This window comes from Crocodylus siamensis, chromosome 5 (genome assembly GCF_052110815.1).
Source record: "Crocodylus siamensis isolate JL-2025a chromosome 5, ASM5211081v1, whole genome shotgun sequence".
Classification (NCBI taxonomy): Eukaryota; Metazoa; Chordata; order Crocodylia; family Crocodylidae; genus Crocodylus; species Crocodylus siamensis.
This window is the reverse complement of record NC_143399.1, coordinates 131,174,010-131,201,763: the sequence shown is the minus strand read 5'-3', so window position 1 is coordinate 131,201,763 and position 27,754 is coordinate 131,174,010. Positions and strand designations below refer to the sequence as shown.

At 40.5% G+C, this 27,754-nt stretch overlaps 1 protein-coding gene across 5 annotated transcripts in view; it reads right to left on the bottom strand.

Moving 5' to 3' along the window:
• The window catches only part of ULK4 (unc-51 like kinase 4), a 454,563-nt gene that overhangs the window by 237,252 nt on the left and 189,557 nt on the right, over positions 1 to 27,754 (bottom strand). For all 5 annotated transcript variants that reach the window (XM_090050395.1, XM_090050394.1, XM_090050397.1 and 2 more), the window contains 5 exons: positions 26,026 to 26,077; positions 25,838 to 25,932; positions 9,984 to 10,035; positions 9,740 to 9,884; positions 1,186 to 1,278 (listed from right to left, as the gene is read on the bottom strand). In XM_090050395.1, coding sequence (XP_089906521.1) covers positions 1,186 to 1,278; positions 9,740 to 9,884; positions 9,984 to 10,035; positions 25,838 to 25,932; positions 26,026 to 26,077 — 437 coding nt within the window. The remainder of the gene's footprint in view (positions 1 to 1,185; positions 1,279 to 9,739; positions 9,885 to 9,983; positions 10,036 to 25,837; positions 25,933 to 26,025; positions 26,078 to 27,754) is intronic.

Genomic DNA, 27,754 nt, shown 5'->3' with positions numbered 1-27,754 from the left:
TTAAACACTCAGTACTGAATATTCTGATCATAACTTGCTGAAACCTCATGTTAGCTTTATGTAACCTGATTTCAGAAAGTTCAGAATTATATAGAAACCTATTTTGTTACTGCCACTATTGCTTTCAGGATTTAGAAAGTAATGGACAAAAATGAAGAATGAGCTGAAAATCTCACTCACCAGTCAGAAGTGAGGGAAAGGCAAATACTGGTAATTCCAAACACTACATTCTGACATAGCAGCACAGTGTGCAAACTACTTGCAGAGGAAGGGAAACAAATATAGTGTTTTTACACTAGGTGTTATATACACACTGAAAATAGACATCACATTGGTCATATTATCCTGGGACAAACTACAGGCATACAGATATCCATTCTCTTATCCTGAGATAAATCCTAAAAATGTTTCCTGCGTAACAGGTAGTAACGGCTTGTCCCAGGTTATTGCAAAGTATGTCCAAACAGTTATCCTGGGATTATGTCATTGAATCAATGGCAGAAAGGTGGTACTGCATTGAACTGCTCACTAAATCCTGACTATACGGGTGATGTGCGTACATACCAATCCCAGAAATTTTTGTACTGGGATAAACAGAAGCACAATTTTCCAGGGACAAATATGATGTCTGTTCCTAGCCTTAGTGTATTTATATTAGCATAGACAGCACAAGAAATTCAGAAAATTCAGTAAAAGATTAACAAAAAGATTCAAATCAGAAAAAGATTTTTTATCTTCCCATTATTTTATACTTTTGTATTTAATAGGGCTAAAAGTATTCAAAAACATAGAAAAAAGCAGTAGAGCATATTAAGAACTATGAATTGAATAAATCTTACCTGCAACAAACACCAGTAGTGTAACTATGTTGGAGGAGGGGGAAGCAACTGGGGCATTTGTTACCAACTTGGGAGGGTAAGCAGAAAGAGCAGCCTCCACTCTGTGGCCTGGCTACCACCACTACCAGCTGGAGCTGCTGCCCTCATGCATTACTACTACCCTGGTCACAGAACTATCCAGCTATGACTCTGACAAGCACGGCCTTAAGTAACAGAAAACTGTTTTCACTATTACTACAAACCCATATCTCTACATAATCTCAACAGGTTGAACTGAATTTATCCCTAGAGTAATTCTTAACAATTATCTGAGTAAGTGAAAAGAGAGAAGAGAATGGTGTGTTACCTTGTAAAAGCTGGGCTGTGTTCACTCAGGGCTACTAAGAGTTTTAGAGCATACACTGGGACTGGGTCAGGAGCCATTAGAATGTGTTCATAACTGCAACGAAAAGAAAAATTAATGGTGAAAAGCTAGAGACTGAGTGTATCAAGTAGCCTATAGACTTTGTTAATGGCTTAAAATATAGTCACTCCTAGAATATTAAGGAAAAACAGCACTCCAAAATAATGTATTTTTACTGATTTGGTAACACAAACAATAAGGTTCCTGCTACTTGGAATTATATAATATTAAACACCACCACTATTTGGAAATGAATGGTTTTTTTTTTTTCCAGTTTATGGCACTAAGTCAAAAAATATAAAAAACAACAACAGTATTACTGAAAGAGCAATTTAGTTTCATCATATGTACTTGAGACAGGCAAGCAAAACTATAAAGAATTAATTTTATTCAATGAATCTTAAAATAGTAATAGGTACAAGATATAGGAATCTCAAACTATTGTATAGAAGCTTATACATGACCAGGTGCTGGGATTTTATATTTTACTTTGTTAATTTTTTTGCAATTTAAAGCCTTTTATTTTTGAAGTGCTTCTTTTAGTTTTGGTTTTCTTTTCTTAAATACAGTGTACTTTCATTCTCTTAGGAATGCTATTGAACAATGCAACAACTCCAATCAATGCTTCTTTTCAACTTCTTCGATAAATGCACTTCCACAAAGAAAAGATCTATAATATATATCAAAATATTTCTACCTAACCAAAAGCCTTGTCAGGGAAAACAAGGTGCTGTATGTTAATATGAAAAATTGATCATCTTGGTTCTCCCTGGGAATAATGGTATTTCTAGTTCTTTTTAGCCCATTTATGAAAAAGAAGAGCTGATGCATAATAAGATATAAGATGATGGATAGAAAAAAAAAGATACCGGTGCAAGAGGCTTAAGTTCCGTTTCAAGAACAGAACTTCTCATTAATAAATACTATAACTCTACATAAGAAATAAAAAAGTAGAGACAAAGTCCTTGATTTATGAAAGGACAATGTAAAGAATTAATATATTTAAATGGGGGATTATTCGAAGGAAAACCTAGTAGACTACCATAATATGGGCATCAGATGCATTCATATTTTACATACCATTTTGCGAAAAAAAATTCTGAAGGGGTGGATGGGGAATAGAATACCACCATTAAAATTTTCACTTCTACTAAAATGAGCAAGGAAGGGCTTGTCACCAGCTTCTGTGATATCCTCAGAGAACTGCACATGCTTCTCACACCTTGAAGAAGCAAGAGCTAAACCTACAACCTTACACAAAGACTTATTCTTAACTTTTTGTCTATCCGATGAAAAGGCCAAATGTTACTCAATATAGTTTTTATTTCCTGAAATAAAACCCATTTTCTTGTGTGTGATTAATACATTAATTTTTTACGAGATAAAAATATTTTAATTCACTATGGCGCTTCTACTGAACTAAACACATTTACTCACATGCATCTACAAGCTGCTTGGGGTTTAGCATGGGTGCTTATACAGTCTCCAAAATTAACTGCCAAAATCTATACTTTGCTATATAAAACATGGATTTGTGTCTCAAAATCATAATCCATAACAAAAATAATAGTAAAAATTGGTTAGGGCCCAACTTCAGACACACAAGCTCAAAAATGTAACAATATATACTTTTCTGCAGATATAGAGGTAAGGTGATTATTACCTTGTAGAGACAATATCCACTTTATATTTAAAATCTACTATGAATTATTTTAAAAGATTACCTTTATATTTACCGTCATACTCTCCCATGCACTTGATAAAAATCAGTTCTTCTTATTTGCTTCTACTGAAAATGCCATTTTTTTTCAAAGATAGTATAAGTGAATACTATTTATGGTACAATATTTTTAGCTTAACAAGCAAGAAATTTCATTGCAAAGTGATTCATCGACCCAAATACCACATAAAAAACCCACAGTAGCTAAAATGAACATTCTTTTTGTGGAAATCATATATTTTTTTCCTGAGGAATCACTACAATATCTATTAGAAGTGCTCAATTTTCTACAGGGAAAATAAATCTCTTTGCCGTTGCAAGCTACCTTTAAATCATTCTAAATTTGTGGAATGTTAGGCAGTATTAAAGTAAGAAGGGTTTCAGAGCAGTCACACATTAAGTTTAATGCAGTCTCCGTGGGCTTGAGACTCACCATGCTTGGTACTAGGCAGCCCTTTCCCTACTTCCACCTCTCAGGAACGTGGCAGCCATGGTCCCCCCACCCCAAATTCTCCTTGCTAGGAACGAGTCACCCAGATGTGGGGCAAAGGTTTAGCTATCTGCATCAGGTCTCCTGGGTGCTTGGAGCTAGCAGTGTGGTTGTTATGTGGGCTGGGGTCATACCTAGTGGGGGCAGGTGGGGGTGGTGGCTTGGGGCCAGTATCATACCCTGGGCAGTAGAACTAAAGAGGGTGGAAATTTTATCAGGGGGAGAGGGGCTGAAAGCCAGGGATATTGGATGACTGCAAACTGGTTGCTTTATCTCCATGGAGCACTCTAACAATACCCTAGCTAAAGCTAGGTGGAATGGTTTAGAGACAACCCTAGTCTGAAGTAGCATAGCTTTAGGATGCTTAGAGGGTACTTTACACAGTTCAACACTTTGTGGCACTGGCCATTTTAAGGGTTTTTAAAATAGTTTAAAGGGTAACTTGTAACACCACCCGTACTGTGGATTAACTGCAGGCCTGATAAAATTTCTAATCCTTGTTAATTGCAGGTACAAGAACAGTTTGTGTGGGGTTACACTGGAAATTAAACTAGGATGGTTTTGCCTTGTTGCATCCAAGCTGCCCTGGTTTGGCTCTCACCACACAGAAATCGAGAGCCCAAGGACAGTTGCTCTGGAGCAGCTGCAGTGCGGTAAATCTGGGCACACATATAGGTCAAGGCACATAGTATATCCCCTTAAAAAATAGGGAACAGGCACTTATCAGAAGGGCAATAAATATTTGTGTGCCTGCAAGTGAAGGAGTGAAGTTACTGTGGTTTAGTACTTACATATGGGGTAACTGCAGACAGAGGGATAGTTGATGTGCATCCGGCATGACAGTGGAATTTAAGGGCTCTGTGAAGCTTATGACCCCATGTGGGATTGCAACCGCATAGGGAACAGTTGCCCTAACTTATGGATTTACAATTAGAACAGTTTATACCACTATAATACCGGTACAATTTAAATTATGTCCATCTACTCCTGTGCCAGTATAAGTGGAACTATACTGCTAAGCTAAACCTGAAGAAAATGCCTTTTAAGTTACAGTGTCTTTAGTTCACTTTATACCTGTATAGGAGAGGACAGACACAGTAGTAAAATCTAAACAACTGACGCACTATCAGTTGGTTGGATCACTGTACTCAATAGGCACATCTACACAAGGTGTTTACTGCACAGTAGACTAATTAACTACACTGTAAACATCTTGACAGCTACATGTATATCCCTATTAAGCTTGAGTAAACTAATTTACTCCACAGCAGCACACATGTAGCTGGCTGGGGCACAAGGGTGCTTCAGTGCAGGGACTGCCTGCTAGCTAACCCTGCACTGAAGCACCCTCATGGCCCAGCCAGACCTTCTGCAGCACATTGAGCTGGGGAGAGCAGCTCTAGGCTGGCAAGCTGACCCCCCCCAGTCCCCATGCCAGCTACGGCTGCTCCAACCGAGCTCAGTGTGCTGTACTCCTGGTCACATGTTCACACAGCAATTAACTCTGGAATTGATTGCTCCCAAGCATATATTCAAACAGCAAACCCAGGAGCAAGAAACTCTGGAGCAATAAACCCCAGAGATTATTGCTTCAAATTAATTGCACATGTACACATGCCCAGTGAGTAGTCATCAATGGCTTGATGTCCAATTAGGAGGAGGTATCTCCAAGGTTCTCTCTTGGGTCCAGTATTGTATAATATTCTTGTTAATGATTTGGATGATGGAATTGAGCGCACGCTTAACCTAGTGATGTCTTCAAATTTGTTATGTGGAGTTGCAAACACTAAAGGATAGGTCTAAGATCCAGAATGACTTTGATAAACTAGAAAAATTGTCTGCAATCATTCTGATGAGCCTCAATAAGCACAACTGTAAAGTCCTGTACTTGAGACAGAAAAACTGCATGCACAGACTACAGAATGAGTGGCTAGGCTACAGCAGACCATAAGCTATATATGAGTCAACTGTGTGCTCTTGTTGGGAAAAAACCCAACATCATCTTGTGTTATATTAACAAAAGAGTCACTTGCAACACAAGAAAAGCAATTCTTCTTTCCTATTAGGCATTGGTGAGGCCTCATCTGGAGTACTGTGTCCAGTTTTGGGCCTCACTTCAAGAAGGAAGTGGACAGTTTGGAAAGAGTCGAGTGCAGAGCGACAAAAATGATTAGAGGCTTGGGAGGTAAAACTTCTGAGGAAAGGCTGAAAGAACTAGTTTTATTTAGTTTGGAGAAAAGAAGACTGGGGAGGGATCTGATAACAGCTTTCAAATCCCTGAAGGGGGATTATAGAGAGAATGGAGATGGGCTTTTCTCTGTGATTGTAGGGGACAACAATGGCATCAATCTCTGCAGGGGAAATTTAGGTTGGAGATTAGGAGAAACGTTCTGACCATGAGGATGGTGCAACACTGGAACAGGCCACCTAAGAGAAATTGTGGAATCCTCACCCTGGGAAATTTGCAAGAGCAGATTAAATAGACATTTGCCTAGAACAGTTTAATCATGGATTGTCCTGCCTTGAGCAGGGGTCTGGACTGGATGACCTCATGAGATCCTTTCCTGACTTTTCCTATGATCTTATGATCACCAGGTGACAATCACTTCACTAGAGAAAAACAAAGGCACAAATACATGAATAAGATTTTTCTGCAGACGAAAATAATTGAAAAATTCCAACTACAATCTAGTAAGTGCCGTTTTACTGATATTTCCCAAATAGAAATAGTATCATGGGAATCCAGAGGTTTTGGAGCTTGGGTTCTTTTAAGCACTGAGACATCTAAACATTTTTTTATTTTTTATTTTTTTTTAATTATCCATGATTTTGGCTTACAGAGCTGAACTGAACAGTTCACATAATATTCTTAACCACATTTTATCACTTCAGATCTCAGCCAGAACTAGGATGCGCAGAGCAATGTGCAAGTGAAAAATACTATTTTCTTTAGTATAAGAATATAAGATAACCTTTCCATATATGAAGGTTTTTTGTAGTCTGAGTTTCTGAAAAAAATTTAGGTAATTTCTTACTAAATGTAAACCATTTTCACCCCTTTTACTTGCTTTATTAGTTTCCTAAAGTTTTGTACCCGTTGCACCAAATACTGAGGAGACAGGAAACCAAATCTTTCACTGAAATAAACCAAGACATTCCATTCAATGAAAGGCAGAAGGGGAAATTAACATTCTGATCTACAAATATAGAAATACAGCTAACATGGAATTACCATTCTTGTAGATGGGACATGCATATATACAGCAGATGAGAACATGGCAACTGTTCTTTGCCCAACTGCATTTATCTCAAACTGTCCTTTTGCATCTCCTGCATATTAAGCAAAATTCTACCACTGGGACAATTTCATGCTTAAATCAATTGCCTGCTGTTGGCAAAGATCTGGCACAGTCATAACAAATGTGGGCCCTTCAGGGGGCTACATTTCAAAGTGGACAGCAGGAAGCTACATTTACATTTCAAAGTAAAACGTGTAAGGGGCAAGAGGCAGACGCTGAACATGTGAGGAAGTCTTGGAATATGTAAAAGACAGTCCATCCAAAGGGCGGGGGGGAGGTGCAAATCACCTATAAAAGCCCAAGTAAAAATGAAACTTATGGGACCACCCTCACCAGCTAAGACCTGCGGATCCCCAGAAAGACCCTCCAAATGTCTGGCTGCAGGGAGACACTCTGCCCTTGGGATTATGTAAGACCTATGAACAGATTTCTGTTGTCTTTTTGGCTTATTAGGTTGTATTTTGACTCAGGTTATTGTTCTGTGGCTTATTGTATTTTAGCTTAGGCAAAGTTTTTCTGTTCTTTCTTTGTCCTATGCTTCAAGTTGGAAATTGCTGTGCTCAATAAGTACTCTCATCAGAGAACAGACTATTTCTGTCCAAATATTTTCATGAGTTCATTGCCACTACCTAAAATCTAATGTTAAGTCCAGTAAGACCTGTGGGCAGCTATTTTGTAGGTATAAAGTGCAGACATACAAGAGTCCTAGCTAAAGCTCCCCTTAAAAAGAGCAAAACTTAAACTGGGAAGTCTTCCTTTTCCATACAGCTAGTTGGAAAGGCTCATTTCTTGAAACAAAACCAAGCCTCGATTACTACATGCTGTTTGCAGAAGGGCAACTCATCACCTGATCTACTGCCTCACAGCAGAGCATAGAAACACAGGCACTCCTCCTTGGGAGCCCACTGCCAACAGCCACTCAGTGGTCTGCCTTTCATAACTTAGGCACCCAGCCAAGAAATATTCAGGCACAACAATTCAAATGGCATTCAGCCCCTGACCACAGGCTTAGCTATTTGTCTCTTGTAGGCTTTTCAAGAGTTCCTAGCCCCAGATCCAGGATTTTATACACTTCCTTGGCTCAGCAGTTGCTGGCATAAATTAGACACTACCTTTACTCTGTGCTTCAGTCTAGGGACCAAGCCCCAAGTAGTTAGGGTCTGTGTTCTCAGATTCCTTACTGTTTCCTTGGACCCAGGATTTACACTTCCTGTTCCTTACCTGGCCTCCTTTTCTAGGGCCTATCACTTACTTCAGTTTCACTCTTGCAGCCATGTCTAATATCGTAGAGTATTCCTCTTAGCTTTTTGACCAAGTTCCCTTCTCAGGAAGGGATCTCAAGATCCCTTCTTAGTTCCTTAGCTCTGTATTGCAGTCCTTTAATAAGTTACATATCCCTCACAGCTGGAACACTTAATTTACTTAGAACTGGCCTATCCTCCAGGTGCAGTTAGGTGCACTGTTTTCTCTGACTGCAGTTAACTCTTGCAGGGTTGCACTGATGTTTCCATCCTCCATCACAGTGTTTCACAGTTTTATTAAATGTACTTTTATCTTTGCACAAAATCTTTCAAATGTTAATAATCTGAGTGTATATATGTCATGTAATATGCTTTTCAAGGATGGATATTATTATAGCCTTTACTAGAAACAAACAAGGGACCTAACTCAGAGGAGTTCATTTGACTCCAAAAGGATTGGTATCAGGGTCAAGAAAAGAACCCACAGCTCCTGACTCCTCATCTGAACAGGATTGAAGCAATATTTATTTATTTTACTACAGGCTATACTCTATTTAAGTCAAATTTCCAATACTATACAAGTTCAAATTTTGGAACTAGTGTTTATAAATTCTGTGAATCTTTGGCAAAGGGGAAGGATGTTGTGAGGGATTATTAAAACTTCTTTCATGGAAAAACTCGTAAGAGCAAACCTCGTGAAGATAAAAACCTCAACAAGTTTTCATTCAGATTCACTTTCAAGTAATTCCACAGGAAGGAAAAGGAAGGACTTGCACTATTCCTACCTCCAAATAAGTTAGCATATTGCCTAGTATCCACAGAATTTGCAGGCCAGTCTATTACAGGAATAGTGCCATTGGTACAAAGGGCATGCATCTGCTTTTCTCCTAACATGCCCTGCTGTTGGTTTCCTAAAGACTTGATGTGGGTACTTTCCTTAATTTAGAACAGGCAGACAAGAGACAATGAAGGTATATATTGCTTCAGCAGAGAACAATGGAGAAGCATATCCTACCCACCCCTTTGTTCTCTCTTTGAACAAGTGAAACTGCCCTAAGAAGGTCCTTTGTGGTCACTCTTGAAATCTCTCTCTCTAAAGTGCTTGAGAGCAATGGTGGAGTGCCTCTAAGGCAGCTTTTAGGCTCATTTCTGGGTTTAGAAAATGTGGAACAGGAGAATGTCAGTAAGGTATGCTTCCTGACAGAAACATGGAAATGGTATAGACATAACCAGATAGCAATTTAAAGAGTGCACTTTACTTCACTACTGAAAAGCTTATCTGAATCCCAGAGGCCTAATCCCCCCTCACTCTCCTTTTTAGAAGTTCATATTTAAATATGGTACTCTCTGAACATCTTTCAGAGGCATAGTATTCAAAAGAGAAGAAAAACATTATCGTCAGCAATGATCAGAACTGTTCTGACCTAACGTGCTGGGCAAGCAGGGGAGTTCACAGCCCAAAGCCTATGGAAACTCCTGCCTCATTTCGAAATGAGGCAGCCAGGGAGACAATACAACTAAGCAGCAAATGTGGGTGTCCTACAGATGTGCAACTTCTGTCACAGATGGCCAAGCAATAGATGTGTTTGGTAGGGAGTCATTTGGAAAAGAAGTGTGTGACACAAATTCATCATTATTTATTATTTTAGCTTTGTTATTTAAATAAAAAAGGATTCAAAACAAATACACAGTCAAAGTGGACTGAGTATCAAAATATTCTGTGCTAGAAGGGCATCAGTATACTTACTGAGGCAGCAATGAATCTCTAATGAGAGACAGAAGCTTGTTGTTTGAGTCAAGGCTCTCCTCTTTCTCCTCAGCCATGACCTTGTGGCTAACAAGCAGTGATGTGGTTTCTGAGAGCAACCGCAAGCTGAAGAGTCTCCATTCCACTTGAAAATAAATGTGCCAAGAATGTGACCACACTGAAGTGTAATTAAAACAAAATGTGGAATTCATGGAAATTTTAGTTGATGTGGCCATATACTTACCATTCTGACTGTGGACCAAAGAAATTAATGATGGGAGGATATATTCTTCAACCTAAAACAGAGCATTAAAAAGATCTGGCTTAGATCATTCAGAAGGAAAAAATAGAACCCAAATATATTATAAACTCTGTTATTCCTCTCCTAGAGCCTTTAATCAAAGGGATGAACTATCCTGGAAATTTAATCAGACTGAGGAGGCTGCCAAGCTCACATTGCTCTGGTAAAATCACTATGAAGTTACAGATAGCAGTATATCAGAATACCAGTATATCAAAGTAGATATCAAACTTCAGCTTAATTTACTAAAAAGTTTTTTTAGGTTTAAAATGCAGAATGTGGTTTTGATGTAAGACATTAAGAAGCTAAAAGAAAATTAGGAAATCTATTAATCCTCAAACCCTAGTCCAATGGGGGACAACCTTTCTGGTAGGTGTGCCACAAATTAACCTTGTACTCTCCCCAAATGCTACACAAATCCCCTTCCCCTACCCAATCTGCTGCTCTGTATTCTGCTCCCAACTCTATGCTCCCTGCCTAATCTGATGCTCTACTTTTTTCTTTCTTCCCTCTGTGCCACTGTGCTGCCTATCCCCTCTATGATCTGCCACATGCTATGCACAGAGATTGCTGATGCCACATGTGACATCAATGCCACTGTTTGGCCATCTTGCTCTAGTCCATGGAAAAAAAATCATTAGATAGACTTAGAAAGAATTTTTTTAGATAATATGTGACTGTGAAGTTAAGATACAGAAATGCAGCTTTATATCCTCTACTGAAGTGACCACCAGTACCAGTTTAGAAGATAGAATAGTTCCCCACCTTCCTTTAACTGAAATGAGTTTCTTTCAAGCTTCACCTTTATTCAAATTCATCCTTAACAATTAATAAAAATATTATTTTTAGATTTGGGAAATGAAAAAGAGAAAGGAACTGAGGTGAAAAATCACTGGACATAATACAAGCAATAAATCTCAGTGTCCCATCCACACCAGGCTGTAAAATATCATAGATCCTAAAATTGCAAAGTTAGGATTACTATTTAATGCTCATTTCAGAAAATGACACAAAGTCAAAACATAAATACCTCCAAGATAATAAAACTACAAAATCGTGTAATAGTCGCTTTAAAATGAGAGTCTCAATTGTTCTGAACAGAATATAGCAGATTAAAAGACTGGGGATTAAAAATGTATTTCAGGCCACATGTTCAACTGATGTAAATCAGCTTTGTTCCCTGTGAGGTCAATTTACACCAAGTCAGGATCTAGCCCAAGTTATTTATATTTTTAAATGGTGTCAAATAGCCCATTAAAATGGCTAATAATCTTTGGAGAGTACATTACAAAGTCACACAATATAATATAGTCTACATTCATACTATATAATCAGTAAAGTATATCATAAGGCTTGGGGGAAAGGGAAACAGATGATAATGACAGTCATATAACAAGCAATTTGGAAGACTAAATCTCCCTGTATTTAAAATATACTACAAAAAAAGTGTTCTGGTAACTCAGGCCTGATTCTTTGGCTTTGATAAACAAAAGAAATACAGAATGATTGTCATTAATCTAAGCAGAGGTACTAAAGAAGAGTACTTCTTAAGGATTTCAGGAATCTCCATATCCCTAGTCTCCTCTATTCTGGGGAGTTCTTTCCACCACTTATATAGTCTATTCACAACATACTTTATACTTCTGGCCTCCCAGGATGGGCAGCCTAATGCTCCCAGCATACATTTACTGGGCAGCCCATGCATAAAGCTACTTTGGGCTTCAAGCTACATACTTCCATCTACTTGCTGGTTGGTTCAAGTACAAAACTCCTACATGTAATACTTTCAAGAGGAAAGAGGGAGCAGTATCCAATAGCAATTGGTACACAACAAGATAGATAGGTGTGGGAGCTTGGGAAAGACATGGTCATTTAAGACTCTTCTCAAGAGGGAAACTCACATTATTAGGCTTCACTTGTTGCATTAAGTATTCCTACTGTTAAAGGGAACATATCAAGAAACTTGTGTCATTCTATCTCTGCAATTACTATTGTTATTAATTGTGTTTGTGTTCTGGCACAATTATACACTGTTTTTACAATGATTATATACTATTTTTACAAGGATTCAGTCCATACAATATATACCTCACAATCTAAAGCAAGCAACTTGGAATGTATAGCAAGCAACAGAGCTATAATCAAGACTTAGATTTTATGTATGTATGTAGAGTTGCCTATTAAATAAATATGAGTCAGGTGTACCCAATGGTCCCTTGATTTACTTACATAAACATTTCAAGAAAGGATCACACTATATTACTAACAAGGTAAGCTGTAATTAGGCTAGGTTAACAATTTTCAAAGAGCTTTATTAAGCTGCTCTTGATCTGAAGACTAATACCTATGAGACTTCCACTAATAGACCATAATAGATGTTACCAGGCTATACAAAAATCATAGAAAATTAGGGTTGGTCATCTAGTCCAAGGCCCTGCTAAAAGTAGGACCATCCCCAACAATATCATCTCAGCCAAGTCTTCATCTAGCCAGGTCTTAAAAGATTCCATGGATGGAGATTCCACAACCTCTCTGGGTAGCCTGTTCCAGTGCTTTGCTACCCTCCTAGCAAGAAAGTTTTTCCTAATATTGAATCTACACTTCCCTTGCTGCAACTTGAAACCATTGCTCCTTGCACTATCTGCCACTGCAGAGAAGAATCTAGCACCATCTCCTTTGGAACTACCCTTGTTGAAGGCTGCTGTCAAATCCCTCCTCAGTCTTCTCTTCTCCAGACTAAATAAGCCCAGTTCCCTCAGCCTCTCCTCATAAGACATGTTCCCCAGTCTCCTAACCATTTTCACTGCCCTCTGCTGGATTCTCTCCAATTTGTCCACATCCTTTCTGTAGTGGGGGACCCAAAACTGAACACTGTACTCAGTTGTGGCCTCATTAGTGCTGAATAGAGGGGAAGAATTGCTTTTCTTGATTTGCTGGCAACACTGCTACTAATGTTGGAGCAAGGAAACTATGGCCCGCCAAGCCATTCTATCTGGCCCATGGGGCCCCTAAAAATTTTAGAAAATTAATATTTATCTATTCCTGGTTGCCTGTCAAAGATGACAGGAGCCAGAGGCACTAGAACCCAGGGGGAGCCGGCAGAAGCCAGCAACAAGGTCGGCTCAGCTCTGCATCCCCCAACCCCGCTTCCAGCCCCCACAACCAGAAGCCTCTGCCTGCCCCGGCTTTCACTGCTTCCTTGCACGCCTGCTCCAGCACTACGTGGCCCCAAGGTGCATCACTGGACCATGGGAGCACAGGGCCACACCAGTACCCCAGGGCCAGAAGTGGGAGGGTGTGTGTACGCGTGCGTGTCTGTGTGCACGTGCAATGAGGGAGAGGGAGAGGGAGAGAGAGAAAGAGAGAGTGTGTGTGTAGTGAGGGGGGCACAGTGTGCGCACGTGCGTATGTGTACTTTGGAAGGCACAGTGCATATGTGTGTACACTTTGGGAGGCACAGAGTGTGTGTGTGCGTGTGTGTGTAGTGTAGGAGGGACAGAGCACACGTGTGTGTGCATACACAGGGAGGGAGGGAGGGGGAGAGAGACAGATAGTGTGAGTGTTTATAGGGCAAGGCCCACAATCACACCCCAACATACACACAGACCCCCACACCCATACCCCCTCACACACGCCAACCACTCTCCACCCCACACACACAACCCCCACAAACCCCATAACCACCCACACCCCACATATCCACACACCCATGTGCTCCCACACCCACACACCTATCCTCCCCACACACCCACACACTCCCCCACATACCCTCACACCCACAGCCCACCAAAGACCTATACCTACCCCTGTATGCTCTCCACCCCCTACAATATACAAGAGTAAGACTCCATTTTAAACTATTGTTCAATTTTTAGACTATAATTTGGTATTTTTCTGGTTCTGAGATGGCAAAGCCCCTTGCTGAAAGAAGTACTCCCAGGGGCAAGGAGAGGGACTTCTGGTGGCAAAGGTTGGGAGCTAGGGGGTGTGACTTCCAGTCCCAAGGGGACAACCAGGGGGCGGGGCACCTGTCAGGGGGTGGGGCTACCCATGTGACCCTCCACAGCTTGCCAAAACTCAGTAAACAGCCCTCCACCCAAAATAATTGCCCGCTCCTGTACTAATGTAGCCCAGTATGCCATTACCATTCTTGGCAACAAGGGCACACTCTTGGTTCATATTCAGCTTATTGTCCACTGTAACCCCAAGGTCCTTTTCTACAAAGCTGCTACTTAGCCAGTCAGTCTCCAGCCTGTGTCACTAAGAAAATTAGCTCTTCAACTCTTCTCTTCCCCCAAATCAATATTGATCTCTACATCATAACTAGTTGGTAGACAGGCTGAAAGGAGTTTTTATTTTAGTCTACAACTCATAACAACAGTTCATTTTCTTAAAACCACAAAAGATGCCAGTTTCTGCCAGCTCCAGCAGAAAGGACTGTAAAGGACTTTAGAGGTACTGAAGCCAGCCACACCCTCTCATATACAAGCGGTTTCTCCAGGTCAGGATTAATTTATTGGACAATACAGGAAATCCTAAACAGCCATTGCTATAGAAACACGAAGACTTTTCATTTAAATGTTATCAATGGTAATTTTCACAAGTAGTAAATGAATTAAAAATAATATGGCAAGAAAAGGAACAGGCTAGAATCTAGTGTTTTCATAAGGCATTCAAGGAAAAAAAAAGTTTTAATCATACAATGCAACAGTTCAATAATTCATCATTTTGAAATCTTTTATACCCTTGACAATTAATACAATAATATAACAAACAATAAAATTATTTTTCTGAGGGGCCTTTGCAACAGAAAAAATTAGTAGCTATGCAAATGGTTTACAAAGTCTCACAACAAACCTATAAATAAGACCTGGTTTAAATCATAGGCTCAGCTCATGGTACAGTGGCTCCTTTAATCTTAGAGCTTCCCCCACATACCCGCCTGCTGGTGATTGGTGGAGGGGCCCCATCAGCCCTGCCACTTGATCCTAATGGTAAAAACTGAGATGTACTGCATCCAGTTTTCAGCCCCCACTTCAGGAGGGAGGTGGAAAAGCTTGATAGAGTCCAGAGGAGAGCCACTCATATGATCCAAGGCTAGAGGGCAGGTCATACGAGGAAAGACTGAGGGATTTGGGACTCCTGAGAACATTTAGATATGTGGGGAGCTGGAGGAAAACCAAGGGCAATGTTGGACCAAGGGCAGTGCTATACCAGATGGGACAACAGACAACCAACACGCAGAAAAAAACCAACTTGCTAAATGGGTACTTTGTGTCAGTCTTTCACCAGTCCCAAGGGACACCCCTGCCCATTACAGGGCAGGGAGGCCTGGGTGAGGGAGATCCCTTACCCTCCATCAATGCTGACCTTGTGAAGGAACACCTCGAGAGGCTGGACACCTTCAAGTTAGCTAGCCCTGACGGTTTATACTGCAGGATACTCAAGGAGCTGGCTAGCATCATAGCTCAGCCCCTAGCATGGATCTTCAAGAACTCCTGGAGCTCTGGTGAAGTGCCCGAAGAGTGGAAGAAGGCTAATGTGGTGCCTATCTTCAAGAAAGGGAGGAAAGTGGATCCAGCAAAATATAGGCCCATCAGCCTGATCTCTATCCCAGGGAAGGTCTTAGAAAAGATTATCAAAGAGGCCATTCTTAACAGACTGGCCGATGGAACATCCTGAGGGATAGCCAGCATGGGTTTGTTGCAGGTAGGTCTTGCTTGACCAATCTTATTTCCTTCTACAACCAGGTGACCTATCACCTGGACAAGGGAGAAGAGATTGATGTTGTATATACTGACTTTAAAAAAGCCTTTGATCTGGTATCCCATGATCACCTCTTAGCAAAACTGGCAAACTGAAGCCTTGGCCTCACCATGATCTGTTGGCTGGGGAATTGCCTCCATGGTAGGACCCAAAGGGTGGTGGTTGACAGAAGTCAAAATCATTGTGGTGTGCTGTGACCAGTGGGGTCCCTCAAGGCTGTCCTTGGGCCTATACTATTCAACATCTTCATTAATGATGTGGACATTGGTATCAGAAGCGGACTGGCCAAGTTCACCAATGACACCAAACTCTGGGGTAAAGAATCCATACCTGAAGCCAGGAGGGTGATCCAGGCTGACCGTGACAGGCTAAGGAAGTGGGCAGATGAGAACCTGATAGTGTTTAACACCAACAAATGCAAGGTTCTCCACCTCGGGAAGAAAAGCCTGTAGCATCCTTATAGGCTCAGCAGTGCTAGGCTGACAAGCACTACGGACGAAAGGGACTTGGGGGTCATGATTGACCACAAGACAAACATGAACCTTCAGTATGATACTGCTGCTAGCAAAGCAAGCAAAACACTGGCTTGCATCCATAGATGTTTCTCAAGCAAATCCCAGGACGTCATTCTCCCACTGTACTCAGCCTTGATGAGGCCTCAGCTGGAGTACTGTGTCCATTTTTGGGCTCCACAATTCAAAAAGGATGTGGAGAAGCTTGAGAGGGTGCTGGGGTGAGCCACATGCATGATCAGAGGTAAGGAAAACAGACTTTATGATGAGAGACTGAGAGCTATGGGGCTCTTCAGCCTGGAGTCAGGGGTGATCTGGTGGCCACCTATAAGTTTATCAGGGGTGCTCATCAGAATCTGAGGGAACGTCTGTTCACCAGAGTACCCCAAGGGATGAAAAGGTCGAATGGTCACAAACTCTTCCATGACCATTTCAGGATGGACACAAGGAAAAACTTCTTTACTGTCTGAGTCCCCAAGGTTTGGAATAGACTGCTGCCGGAGGTGGTTCAAGCACCTAGTCGGAACACCTTCAAGAGACATCTGGATGTTTATCTTGCTGGGATCCTATGTTCCCTGCTGACTTCCTGCCCCTGGGGCAGGGGGCCGGACTCAATTATCTTCCAAAGTCCCTTCCATTCCTAATGTCTATGAAATCGATGAAATCTTCAGTCTGGAAAAGAGAAGGCTCAGGGAGGACTTGGTAGCAGCATACAATTATATAAGAGGGGTACATCGAGACCTGGGAGAACAGTTATTCACCAGGGCTCCCCAAGGGATAACAAGGTCTAACGGCCATAAACTCCAGGAAGACCAATTTAGACTAAATGTAAAAAAAAATTTCTTTACAGTGCAAGTGTCCAGGGTCTGGAACAGACTCCCCACCAGAGATGGTGCAAGCACCTACTCTGGACTCCTTCAAAAAACATCTGGATATTTAGCTTGCTGGGATCACTTGATCCTAGCTGACTTCCTGCTGGAGGGGCTGGACTCGATGATGTCACGAGATCCCTTCCAACCTCTAATGTCTATGAAATCTATTAAATAAGGTTGCTTGACGTCTCATTTAAGACTTTGCTCTAAACTTGTTGATGACACTAATATACTTCAACAATCTGAGCTGAAATCTTCCATACGAGGCAACTGTTCCATGCTGAATTGTTTTGGATTGATTGAATGAGACATGGATCCTGTTGAAAAAATATTATGTGATATGTAATTGGAGACTACAATAATATAAAGTGCAATAAGGGGGCGCCAAATTAAAACTTTAATTCTGGCACCACTTAACTTTTGAATGCTTGATTTTACAACTGTTATGTTTTTATGTTGGTTTTTTTGTGGACTATATACAAGGAGAAGCTTTGAAAATGCCTTATGAATATTTCAAGCAATTAGGCAGAGGAAGCAAATTGGGATAACTAAAGGGAAAATAAAAACAGTAATAGGGTTTCTACAGCATAAAGAAATCCTTACTGAATTCATCTGTGCTAAAATAAGAGTGGTTATGCTTGAACTTGAGCAGAAATAACTTTTCTATTTTCAAGAACATTGGGAATGACATATGAATGAGAATGTGGTCAAGTAAGGATTTGCTTTTTCCTCCTTTGTACAGCTGCTGAAATTTGAAAATAATTCTGTTCTGAAAAGTCTTTTCATTTGTGTATGGCTGTATGATTATTTTTCTTCTCTCTCACAAAGGTCATATATATAGGAGAAAGTTATGGAACACATTTTTCTTACTTAAGAATTTCCTTCACAACACAGAACTGTAACAGGAGATTCACTTCTTTTCCCCCCAGGTGATTAAAGTCATGCCAGATCATTAAGGCCTGCTTCTCACTTACACTAAGGACATTTTTCATCTATCTGGAGACATAAAATGGTGTCAGTGTAATCGGAAGCTACAGTTGTGCAGCACTGCACCTGTGTTAATTAGGTCTTTTAAGAGGCAGGCTTTAGCTTGGGTGCAGCACTACTCAAATACAGCTAATCTGCTTCTGGAGCTGGTATGCATACAGCTAGCTCAGGTGTCTCTTTCTGACACTCCCTTACACCAAAACAGGTGTGTATCTAGAAAGGAGGATCCCTCTATGTCGGTTTGTAGGCAGGTTGAGACCCAGTGTATTTCTTGGTCTTGCTGTTTTTAATGCTTCTAATAGTCAGTTTTGGAGCTGCTATTAGAAGCCTGAAAATAAAGGGACCTGGTCAGGTCCACAGCAGATAATATGCCAAGACTGAAAGTGTTTTGTACTTAACAAGCATTGGTTTTTTTAGCAGAATCAGTGTTGTGATATTAGCGGACTGGAAACAGACTAGCTTTCATTTTCAGAGCTTATAGTGACAAGTGTTAGACAACTGTTTTCCCTTCACTGCTTCTGACAATTAAAGGGAGCACAGTTAGTTACAAAGTGCACAGTTACAGTTAGTATACAGAGTACTATTATGCATCAAAAGTGGATTATTAAGGCTGAAAGATGCTCTGCACTTAAGCAGTTTATGCATTTAGCCAATATACAGATAATCTTTGTTACAATGTAAGCAATAAGCCTACATTTTTCTCAAATTTTTCTCATAAATTTCCACTGCAATAAATGAATGCCTATTCATACCCTATGTACTATGTGTGTGCAGGTATGTGTGCATCTGTGTAGTACAAGCTTTCATGAGTTGAGCTCACTTCATCAGATACTGTAAAAGGATGTGCAGAAAGCTATGTATAAGGACAGGCAAGTTTCAATACCAAAGCAGAAATGAAAGGCGGGGGGGATGGGGGGCAGCACTGGGAGAGGCAAACATGCAAGCAATAAACCTTCAGGAACAAAGGAGTCACAAAAGCTAATTCAGGTAATGGGATAAGAATCCACAGTCCCTGTTTAAACCATGCTTAAACAGAATCCAATCTGTGGATGATTTCTTGTTCTGCAATTTCCAGTTCAAATAGGTTTGTAAAGGCTTGCTGCCTGAGACCAGCTACCCTCAGGTCAGCAGTGGAATGACCTGGGAGGTTAAAGTGTTCTGCCAAAGACCTATGTGCCTTTCTGCTGCTGATGTCAGATCAGTGTTCATTCATTATGTCATGTAGGGATCACCCCACCTGTCCAATGCAGACAACACAGAAGCACTGTGAGCAGATGATGACACTGGCAGAACTGCAACTGGATGAAACTTGGGTGTTATAATTTACATTATTTGGTCTGTATTGGTGCTGGGGGCAGAGAACACATCTGGGTCTGTGGCAAGGTCTAATGCCTCAGTGCGACTGAGTTACGTAGTCTGTTACTTGAGAGATTGGTGGCTACCTGTAAGCTAGAAAAAGTTTGCACTCCATGACTGTTTTGACATGGTCATCCTTTTCCAGGAGTTGGAGATCCTTATTATTCTCTCATTATGAACACCTTATTGTCTCAGGTGTTCAAGTCAGGGACTGTAGGTGATGACCAGAGGGACTCTGTTGTCTTTGTTCCTACAGGTTTACTGTTTTCATGTTTGCCTCTACGGATACAGCAAGGGATCAGAGATGCTCTGTTCACCAGGGCGCCTCTTGGGGTAACAAGGAACAATGGTCACAAACTGACAGAGAGCAGATTTAGGCTGGACATCAGGAAGAACTTCTTCACAGTAAGGGTAGCCAAAATTTGGAATGGGCTTCCAAGGGAGGTGGTGCTCTCCTCTACCTTGGGGGTCTTTAAGAGAAGGCTGGATAGGCATCTGGCTGCGGTCATCTGACCCCAGCACTCTTTCCTGCCTAGGCAGGGGGTCGGACTCTATGACCTGTTGAGGTCCCTTCAGACCCTAGCATCTATGAATCTCCCAGCATTGTCCCTACCCCGCAACTTACTTCCTTCTCTTTCCCTCTCTGTGCCTCCCCTCTCCTTCTATATTCTCATTTCTCTCTTTTTACACACAGATGAACCTGTCCTTTTACAGCATCTGATGTAGTAAGTTTTAGTTAGTATATAAAGTGCAGATCTACCCTGCTTTCTACTTTACTTATGACTAACTATGTCTCTCTATTTCCTTGGTAGCCATTTGTGCTGTTACGATTATCTGTTATTGTTACCTGGGCTAGTTAGGTTAAATCTAGCATAACTACATCCACATAGTTGCAATCACACCTCTGGATTGCAGTGCAGACATACTGGGAAAAATCAGCAAACCTGTGTCACTTTGTAAGGTGCAGTGGGATCATGAGACAATGGATACAAGGTCCAGGGAGACTGAACTCTTAGAAAAGGGAGGCTATACCAGAGAAAAATGGGAGTGGACCGGGACCAGAACCAGAACCAGAACCAGGCAAGACTGAACAAAATAGAAGGAATTCAGGAATTGAACAAATCTGAGCAGGTTTTGAAGTGAAGAGGAAACTGAGACAGGAAACTGCATGCAGGTTTTTTGTTTTCCACAGATCTGTAGGACCCTTGCACAGTTTATGAGTAAGGTGTGTTGATGTTTAGAAATTCCTTTGCTAACCTACACATTATTTTATCATCACTTGGTCACCAAAGAAACGAACAGTAAACCAGAACACACAGCTTTGGAGGAAATGAAATCATGCATCAACTACTGAAGTGGCTTGGAAGAACTCTTTATGACACTACAGTCTACCCTATGGGGCTGCATTATGTGTCAAACACAGGGTCTGGACCTTTCGTGAGTGCCTTGTGATCCAGAGCCATGAACAAAGTGTCTCAGCGTTCAAGTTTGGGTCCAGAATAAGAGCCTGAAAAATGTCCATCACAGGGAGCTGCAACACTGGAAAAGCTCAAAATGAAAGGATGCAATTTAATCACATTAAATTCTTACATGAGTGTGTATCACTACCACCAAGACAACCCAGGGCTTGGAGGAGATCTGAAAATGGAAGAATAGTATCTGGTTGAATTTGAACCCAAGAAAGTACTCAAAAGTACAAGCCCAGCATAGTTAAAAGAAGCTTAAACTTTGAGACAAGGATCATGGTTGAACATTCCACTCTTCACTCCCAGAAGAACTTCTGACCACAAGAATAAAGCTCATCTATACAAGTAATAGAGTTTTTTGAAGCTCAATCCAAGAAGATGGAATGAATGCCTGCAAAAACTTCATGCTGACACAACATCAGCACTTTCAAAGGGGTTCCCAATATCCTCTTTTCAAACGCATATCTTTAACACATGGAAGGAAGAGAGTTCCAGAAAGTGTAGAACAGGTAGATTTTTTTCTAAATAGATTATTTCTCAACCCTTACCATAAGGCATCAAAGCTTTTGAATTAAATGTATTTTTTTTAAATCAGAGTCTGACAAACATTCTCAAATCTTAATTCTAATTTTCTTAGAGGCATCATGGTTCAGTTTCTACTATCTTCTACGTAGGTTTTTATATCACACTTTTCACCATCATATCCAGTGCCTGGGACAAAGAGGTTAATGGAAGTCCAGGACCAGAGCCAGGCATGTAGCAAATCTCTCTCTGTGTCTTTAAATATCACACATAACCATATGCTAAAATAGATCACCTATCACAGAAATAAATCTGTACTTGCTTTCAAGTAGCTCCCTATTTATTCTGATGCTAATAACATATATTTGAACATTTTAGGAATAAATATTGCCAATAATCAACATGCATTTGATCTCATTATGCAGTCATCCTGTTTGGAATCACTGACCTTGCTGTTAGTAATACCAGCTAATGCAAAACTATCATAACATTATTATTTTTAAACTGAAGGACAGCTTTAATAGCCTTTTTTCAAATGAAGATGAATGCCATGAGTTTTGTTTTGTTTTTCCCCATTTGCTACGGGAGACTAATAAATAATTTCAGTGCTACTGTAGTGCAACAAAAGTACACCAACTGAGTGACTTTCTCTCCTTCTCCCACACCCCCTTCCATGAAACACTGATGGTAGCCCACTTTGCTTAAGTGAACTATCCTAACCTCTGGGAACAATCTAAAGTACACATTTCTGGCCAGTAAAAGGATATCCTATTAACCACCTTTATATTTAAAAGTATTGATCTGGAACCTTGAGCATGCCTTGCTTCAGCTTTTCAAAAAAACATTAAGTTCCTTTGGGCACTGGCATTTATATTCATAGATTCCAGTCATGCTCAACCAGCAGCAATTAGAAGATATCCCTCGAGTAACAGCATTTCTAAAAATATTTTGTATGCATCATGTAAGATGAAGTAGCATTTCCTCTAAAGTAATGTACGTTGTACATTTAAAAATAATTAGCACACTAGACCCTGAAAGTGGTAATAAACTAATTATTGTTCACACTGCTACTGGCAGATATGGTAACATTAGCAGTTATACCGGTCTAAACCAGATCTCTTAAACCTAACATAGTAAATTCAAGGCACTTCCTCCATTGTGCTTGCAGTCTGAATGGCCATTTGTTGGGCACAAGTACTGCTCTGTAAAAGCAAAAAGCACCATTCTAATATTATAAAAGCCTAAGTCTGTCTGTCTGTCCATAATGCTTTATTCGCACTCGGATTGGCTGACAAACAGCCAAGCAGAGTGTGAACAAGCTGGCAGTGGTGGAACACCACCATGATGGTGGGGACACAGGGAATGGAGGCAGCTGGCCTTGCCCCCCACCCCCTCCCCTGCTCCCTGGAGGTGGGGGCAACAGAGCAGATGGAATATGAGAGGTGAGGCTAGCAGTGCTGGGCTCGCCTCCCATGCCCTGCCCCTTGCAGGTGGTGATGATGGAGCAGAGGGGGGAGTGAGGCCACCAGAGCTGCCCTCACCCCCCACTTACTCCTTGCAGGTGATGACAGTGGTGGTGGTGTGGGGAGGAGTGGAGCCAGGATATCATGGAGGGGAGGCCACCAGCTCTGGCCTCAGCCCACCCCTCCTCTCTTCCATCATTGCTGCCTACAGGGCCTGATGTGGTGGCAGTGAGGAGAATAGTGGGCGTGTCACAGTGGCAGCAGCATGGGGAGGAAAGGAATGGGCCTGGGCCCAATGCGGGGGAAGACAAGGGTGGGGAGAAGCTGGGCAGTCATGGCGGGGGGGAGAAGCAGGCTTGGAGCCAACACAGGGGGTGGACGGAGGACTGGGACCAGGCCTGAGGGCAGGGAGGAGGACCAACCTCAAATCCAGGGAGAAGTTGGCCCACCGTGGTGGTGGAGGCAGGCTCTGTGGGCCTGGCCAGACACAGCAGCAGTTGGGGGATGCATGGAGCAGGCCTCCTTCCCCCTTTGGGCCTGTTCCCTCTCCTCCTCCCTCCCCCTCCCCCTCATGTCAGCCCCAAGCCCACTCCTCCCCCATCCCCCCACTGCCACTGGGTTGGCCCAGGCCCGCGGCTCCCTCTGCCGCCGCAACCTGGCTTCTCCCCAGCCTTGGGCCCAGTTCTCCCCCACATCGGGCCTGCTCCTCCCATCTCCCCACTGCTGCACTGGGGAAAGGGGGGAAACAGGCCCAGACCCCAAGCAGCAGAAGGGAAGAGGGGACCGGGCCCAGATGGAGGGCATGGGGTTCCATCCCCCCCCCCACTCCCCCTCTATCATTCTTGATGGGAAATTGGCTAGTTATTGATAGAAATGAAGAAGAGAAGTGACAGATTTTATTTTCTCAAAAAGCCATGGAAGTAATTATTTTTAGTTAATATTAAAGATATCAATTCTAAATCCAAGTAAGGATTCTGTATATACACTGAAGTGGTATACTTCATAAACTTTAACCAGCATTTGGATGGGTAAGAAGCTTTATTTTTACCTACAGAAAAGTTAATGGCTACCTTCAGATGGGTTTTAGATAACACTTAACATTTTGACTGTTTAATGTGAACTGAACCAAATATCCAATCATTTTAATAATCAGTCAATACTAATCTGCAGCCTTAAATCTGAAGAGGCAAAATGAACCTAAGTTGGTTTAGTGATTATTTCAAAGACAAGTAGGATAGTGGCTGCTCTCTTTTTGATGATATATGGTGCTCAGTATGTGTGTTACAAGGGAACTGTATCCTTACTGCAATCTATTTCAGAAAAAAACAGACCCATTAAAGAGTAAACATCAACTGTGGGAATTTTATATAATGTACGGAGAGAGGGTATCGCCATTTCAGTAAATATTTTGACAGAAACTTGTATCACTTTTATGGATGTCCATCAATAAGATGCACTGAAAAACCATTAAAACTTAACAATGATTCTACAGAAAGATCACTGCTCTTGGAATGGTGTTATAATGCAATGAATTTATATGCCGATAGGTATCTGAGACAATATCCATAGGTATTCATGGTACAAATACCTTGCGTGCATTTAAATTCCTCTTAAAGAACCAATTCTGCCATGCAGCTTACAGTGAGTTGAGCTGACTTAAAAGTACACTAAACAGAACTATGTATTTCTTTTCTACTTCCCCTAACCTTCGTCTACTTTTTTACTGTTAGATTCTGAGCTCCTGGGAGGAGGAATCATCCCTTCTTGAATGCCTATAAAGCATATAGCATATTTTTGTCACTACAGTAAACTAATATTAAAGTAGTATTATAATTCTAGCTCATCTCTGTTTCTGAGCTATAGCGTTTTCACTTCACAACTTAATACCCTGCTTAAAACACATACCAGAGTAGGACTAGGTGATGGAGATATGCAGCATTTCACCTCTAGGGAACCTATTCCTCCAGTCATGTTTGTTTTAGTTTGTCTTCATTTAATTTTTAGCTCAATGCAAATCCCATGCACATACAAAAATCATACTTAGCTTGCTTAACTGATATTTAGAAATCACACTAACTGGTCCATAGAAGGGGAGGGGGTGAAGGTTAAACACTCAGGGTAGTAAACTGTGGGGACACAAACAAACCAAGTTACAACAACTCATTAATAGCTAATTCATTCAAACTGCTGCTATGAAGTCTCTACCTACCTGGGTGTTGTTTCACAATATGGCTGTTCCTACTTGAGGTAGGCTAATCTGACTGGAGTAATTTGAAAGTATTAAACTGAGCTGACCATTGCAGTGAATGCATGACCAAAGACATGAAATATCTTATGGTTGTTAAATTTGTATGTAAAATGAGTTTAGTGATTGCAACCCAAGTGGGCACAGAATAATAACTGGCACTAATCAGTCCTCTCAATGAGAGCCTCATCAGAAGGAGAAAAGATTGAATGGTTTGAAAGCTCAAACATTCTTTCACCATTAGAGGTTTTTTCTTTCCCTGGTCATGGCAAAGGCATGCTGACAGAACAGTGAGAAGGTTTCTACTGATGTGCTTCAACATAATTTGTTCTAGAGCTTAAAAGAGGACTTCAGTCTGCAGTGCTGTCAATCCAGTACTTTCTCAAACATTTTCATATGAAATCATTCTGAAAATGGATATACAGTACCGCCATAGCTAATTTAGGATAAAATATTTGCAACCCTTCCCAGTCAAAACAATTATTTTCTTCTTACAATACATTTTAAGCTGTGATTCCATCAGCTACTGAAATTTTTGAAAAAAATGGCTCATTAGTGGGAAATCAGCCAGTAAGTATGCAACTGTTTCATGTGGTGCTAGGACTTACTGTTGTGTGGTAGAGTGTTAACAAGGCTGGATGCTGAGTTACTGCTTCAAATGTGGATAAAGTGGTCTTAATCAATTCTTCTGATGCAGCTTGACCTATTAGTAAATATCATTGTATTTCTTTATTACAATGCTACCATGCAAATGTTTTCATATAAAAAGTTATAGAAATGCCATAAATGAACTTACCTATAGCTCCATCTAAGTTAGTTTCTCCTGAATCTATTGATTTAATAAAACTCTGTAGAAAAAAGAATTACAAATATATATTCAAAAGGTTCATGAACAAAATGTAACAATGTTTTTTTAAGATCTCTGTATTGTTATGAAATAATGAAATAACATGGAATATTTTAACATTATAAAAAATTCACACGTGCACAGACACACATATATGAACTTATATTTCAAATACGAAATACAATGCACTGGTAAGCATGACACAATTTTGCAGTTCTACTAAACAGTCAAAGAATTATGCAATGATGATCATTACTCTAATATTAAGAATGATAATGTTTCTATATAAATATGAAGCAATTAAACCATGTACTTTATTGCTAACAGAAGGTTGAATGTTCTAAAAAGACTTTGAATTGTCTTAGATCCTGCTATGTTAAAACACCAAAGATCTTCTGGAAAATGCAATTTTTTGTTATTTGTGCCACCTTTTTGTTTTCCACATATAATACATATAGCATAGATGCACTTACATGTAGGAGTACATACAGAAAGGCATACTCTCCTAGATTTTAAGGATAACCTAAATCAATGATCATTCTGAGGAACAGGATAAATTAAATGTTAATAATTTGGGATAAGTAAACACTATACTATTATTCCCATTGTTTTGTGTCATTTAATTCATTTCTAGTCTTTCAAGTCGACTTTTATGTCCGAGTATTTCTTTCATGAAGGATGCAAACGACACACTAATGATGCTTCCTGAGAATAATTCTCAGCAGAATTTACAACACTTATATTTATCAAATCAGAGTTTTATTGCACATATAAATTACCTGCTTTGACACCATCTTTCTGATCTTCAGTTTATGCAATATATTTCTATTTCTTTTTAAGGCATATGATATTAGAATTCTCATTTCATGTCGTGGTGGTGTCAATCAGAATTTCATTACTACATCTTTTACTGATGGGTGTAAACCCACTAGTTACCTTAATATGTAAGTATATGAATTTTTCAAAAATACAATAAATCACCATTTTATATTATATATATATATATATATATATATATATATATTATTTTTTTTTTTTTAAATTAATTATCACAAGGTAGGTCATCAAACAACAATTATTTTGGGTGTTAGAAAATCAAGAATGTAAAGTTCATCTCTATTCAAAAGGCAGTTTATTTTATCTACTATAACTTTTAATGCAATTGCTTGTTTTTGTGTCCAGCTGAGATGGGGTTAAATTTGACTATATTACCAAAATTCATCCCAAAATCCATAAACTATGTGTGAAAATTAGACCTTGCTTTTATACATTTCAGTGAAAACACAGAAAAATGTTGCTTACTGCTGCAGTTACCATGCTTTTGGAGAGATGCTGTGTTACTGTAGAGAGCGTGTATACATTCTACTGTATGGAGTGTGTATGTGTCCGGTGTACTTGAATCAATCTAATACTAACAGTGCCATCAGAGAGGAGTATGTCCTGTACATGTTCTTGTACACACAGCCAAAGCATAAAGAAGCAGGACTGTGCCAACTCCCTCTCATTCCTTCATACAGGAATACTGATGATGATAAAAACAACTCCAAAGCATCAGGAAATAATGGAGGATGTAAAGAGTGAGTAAGAGTGTGAGAGAGTGTGTGAGAGAGTGCGTCTCACATTCTCCATTCTTCCCTGATGCTTTGGAGTTGTTTTTATCATCATCAGAACACAGCTT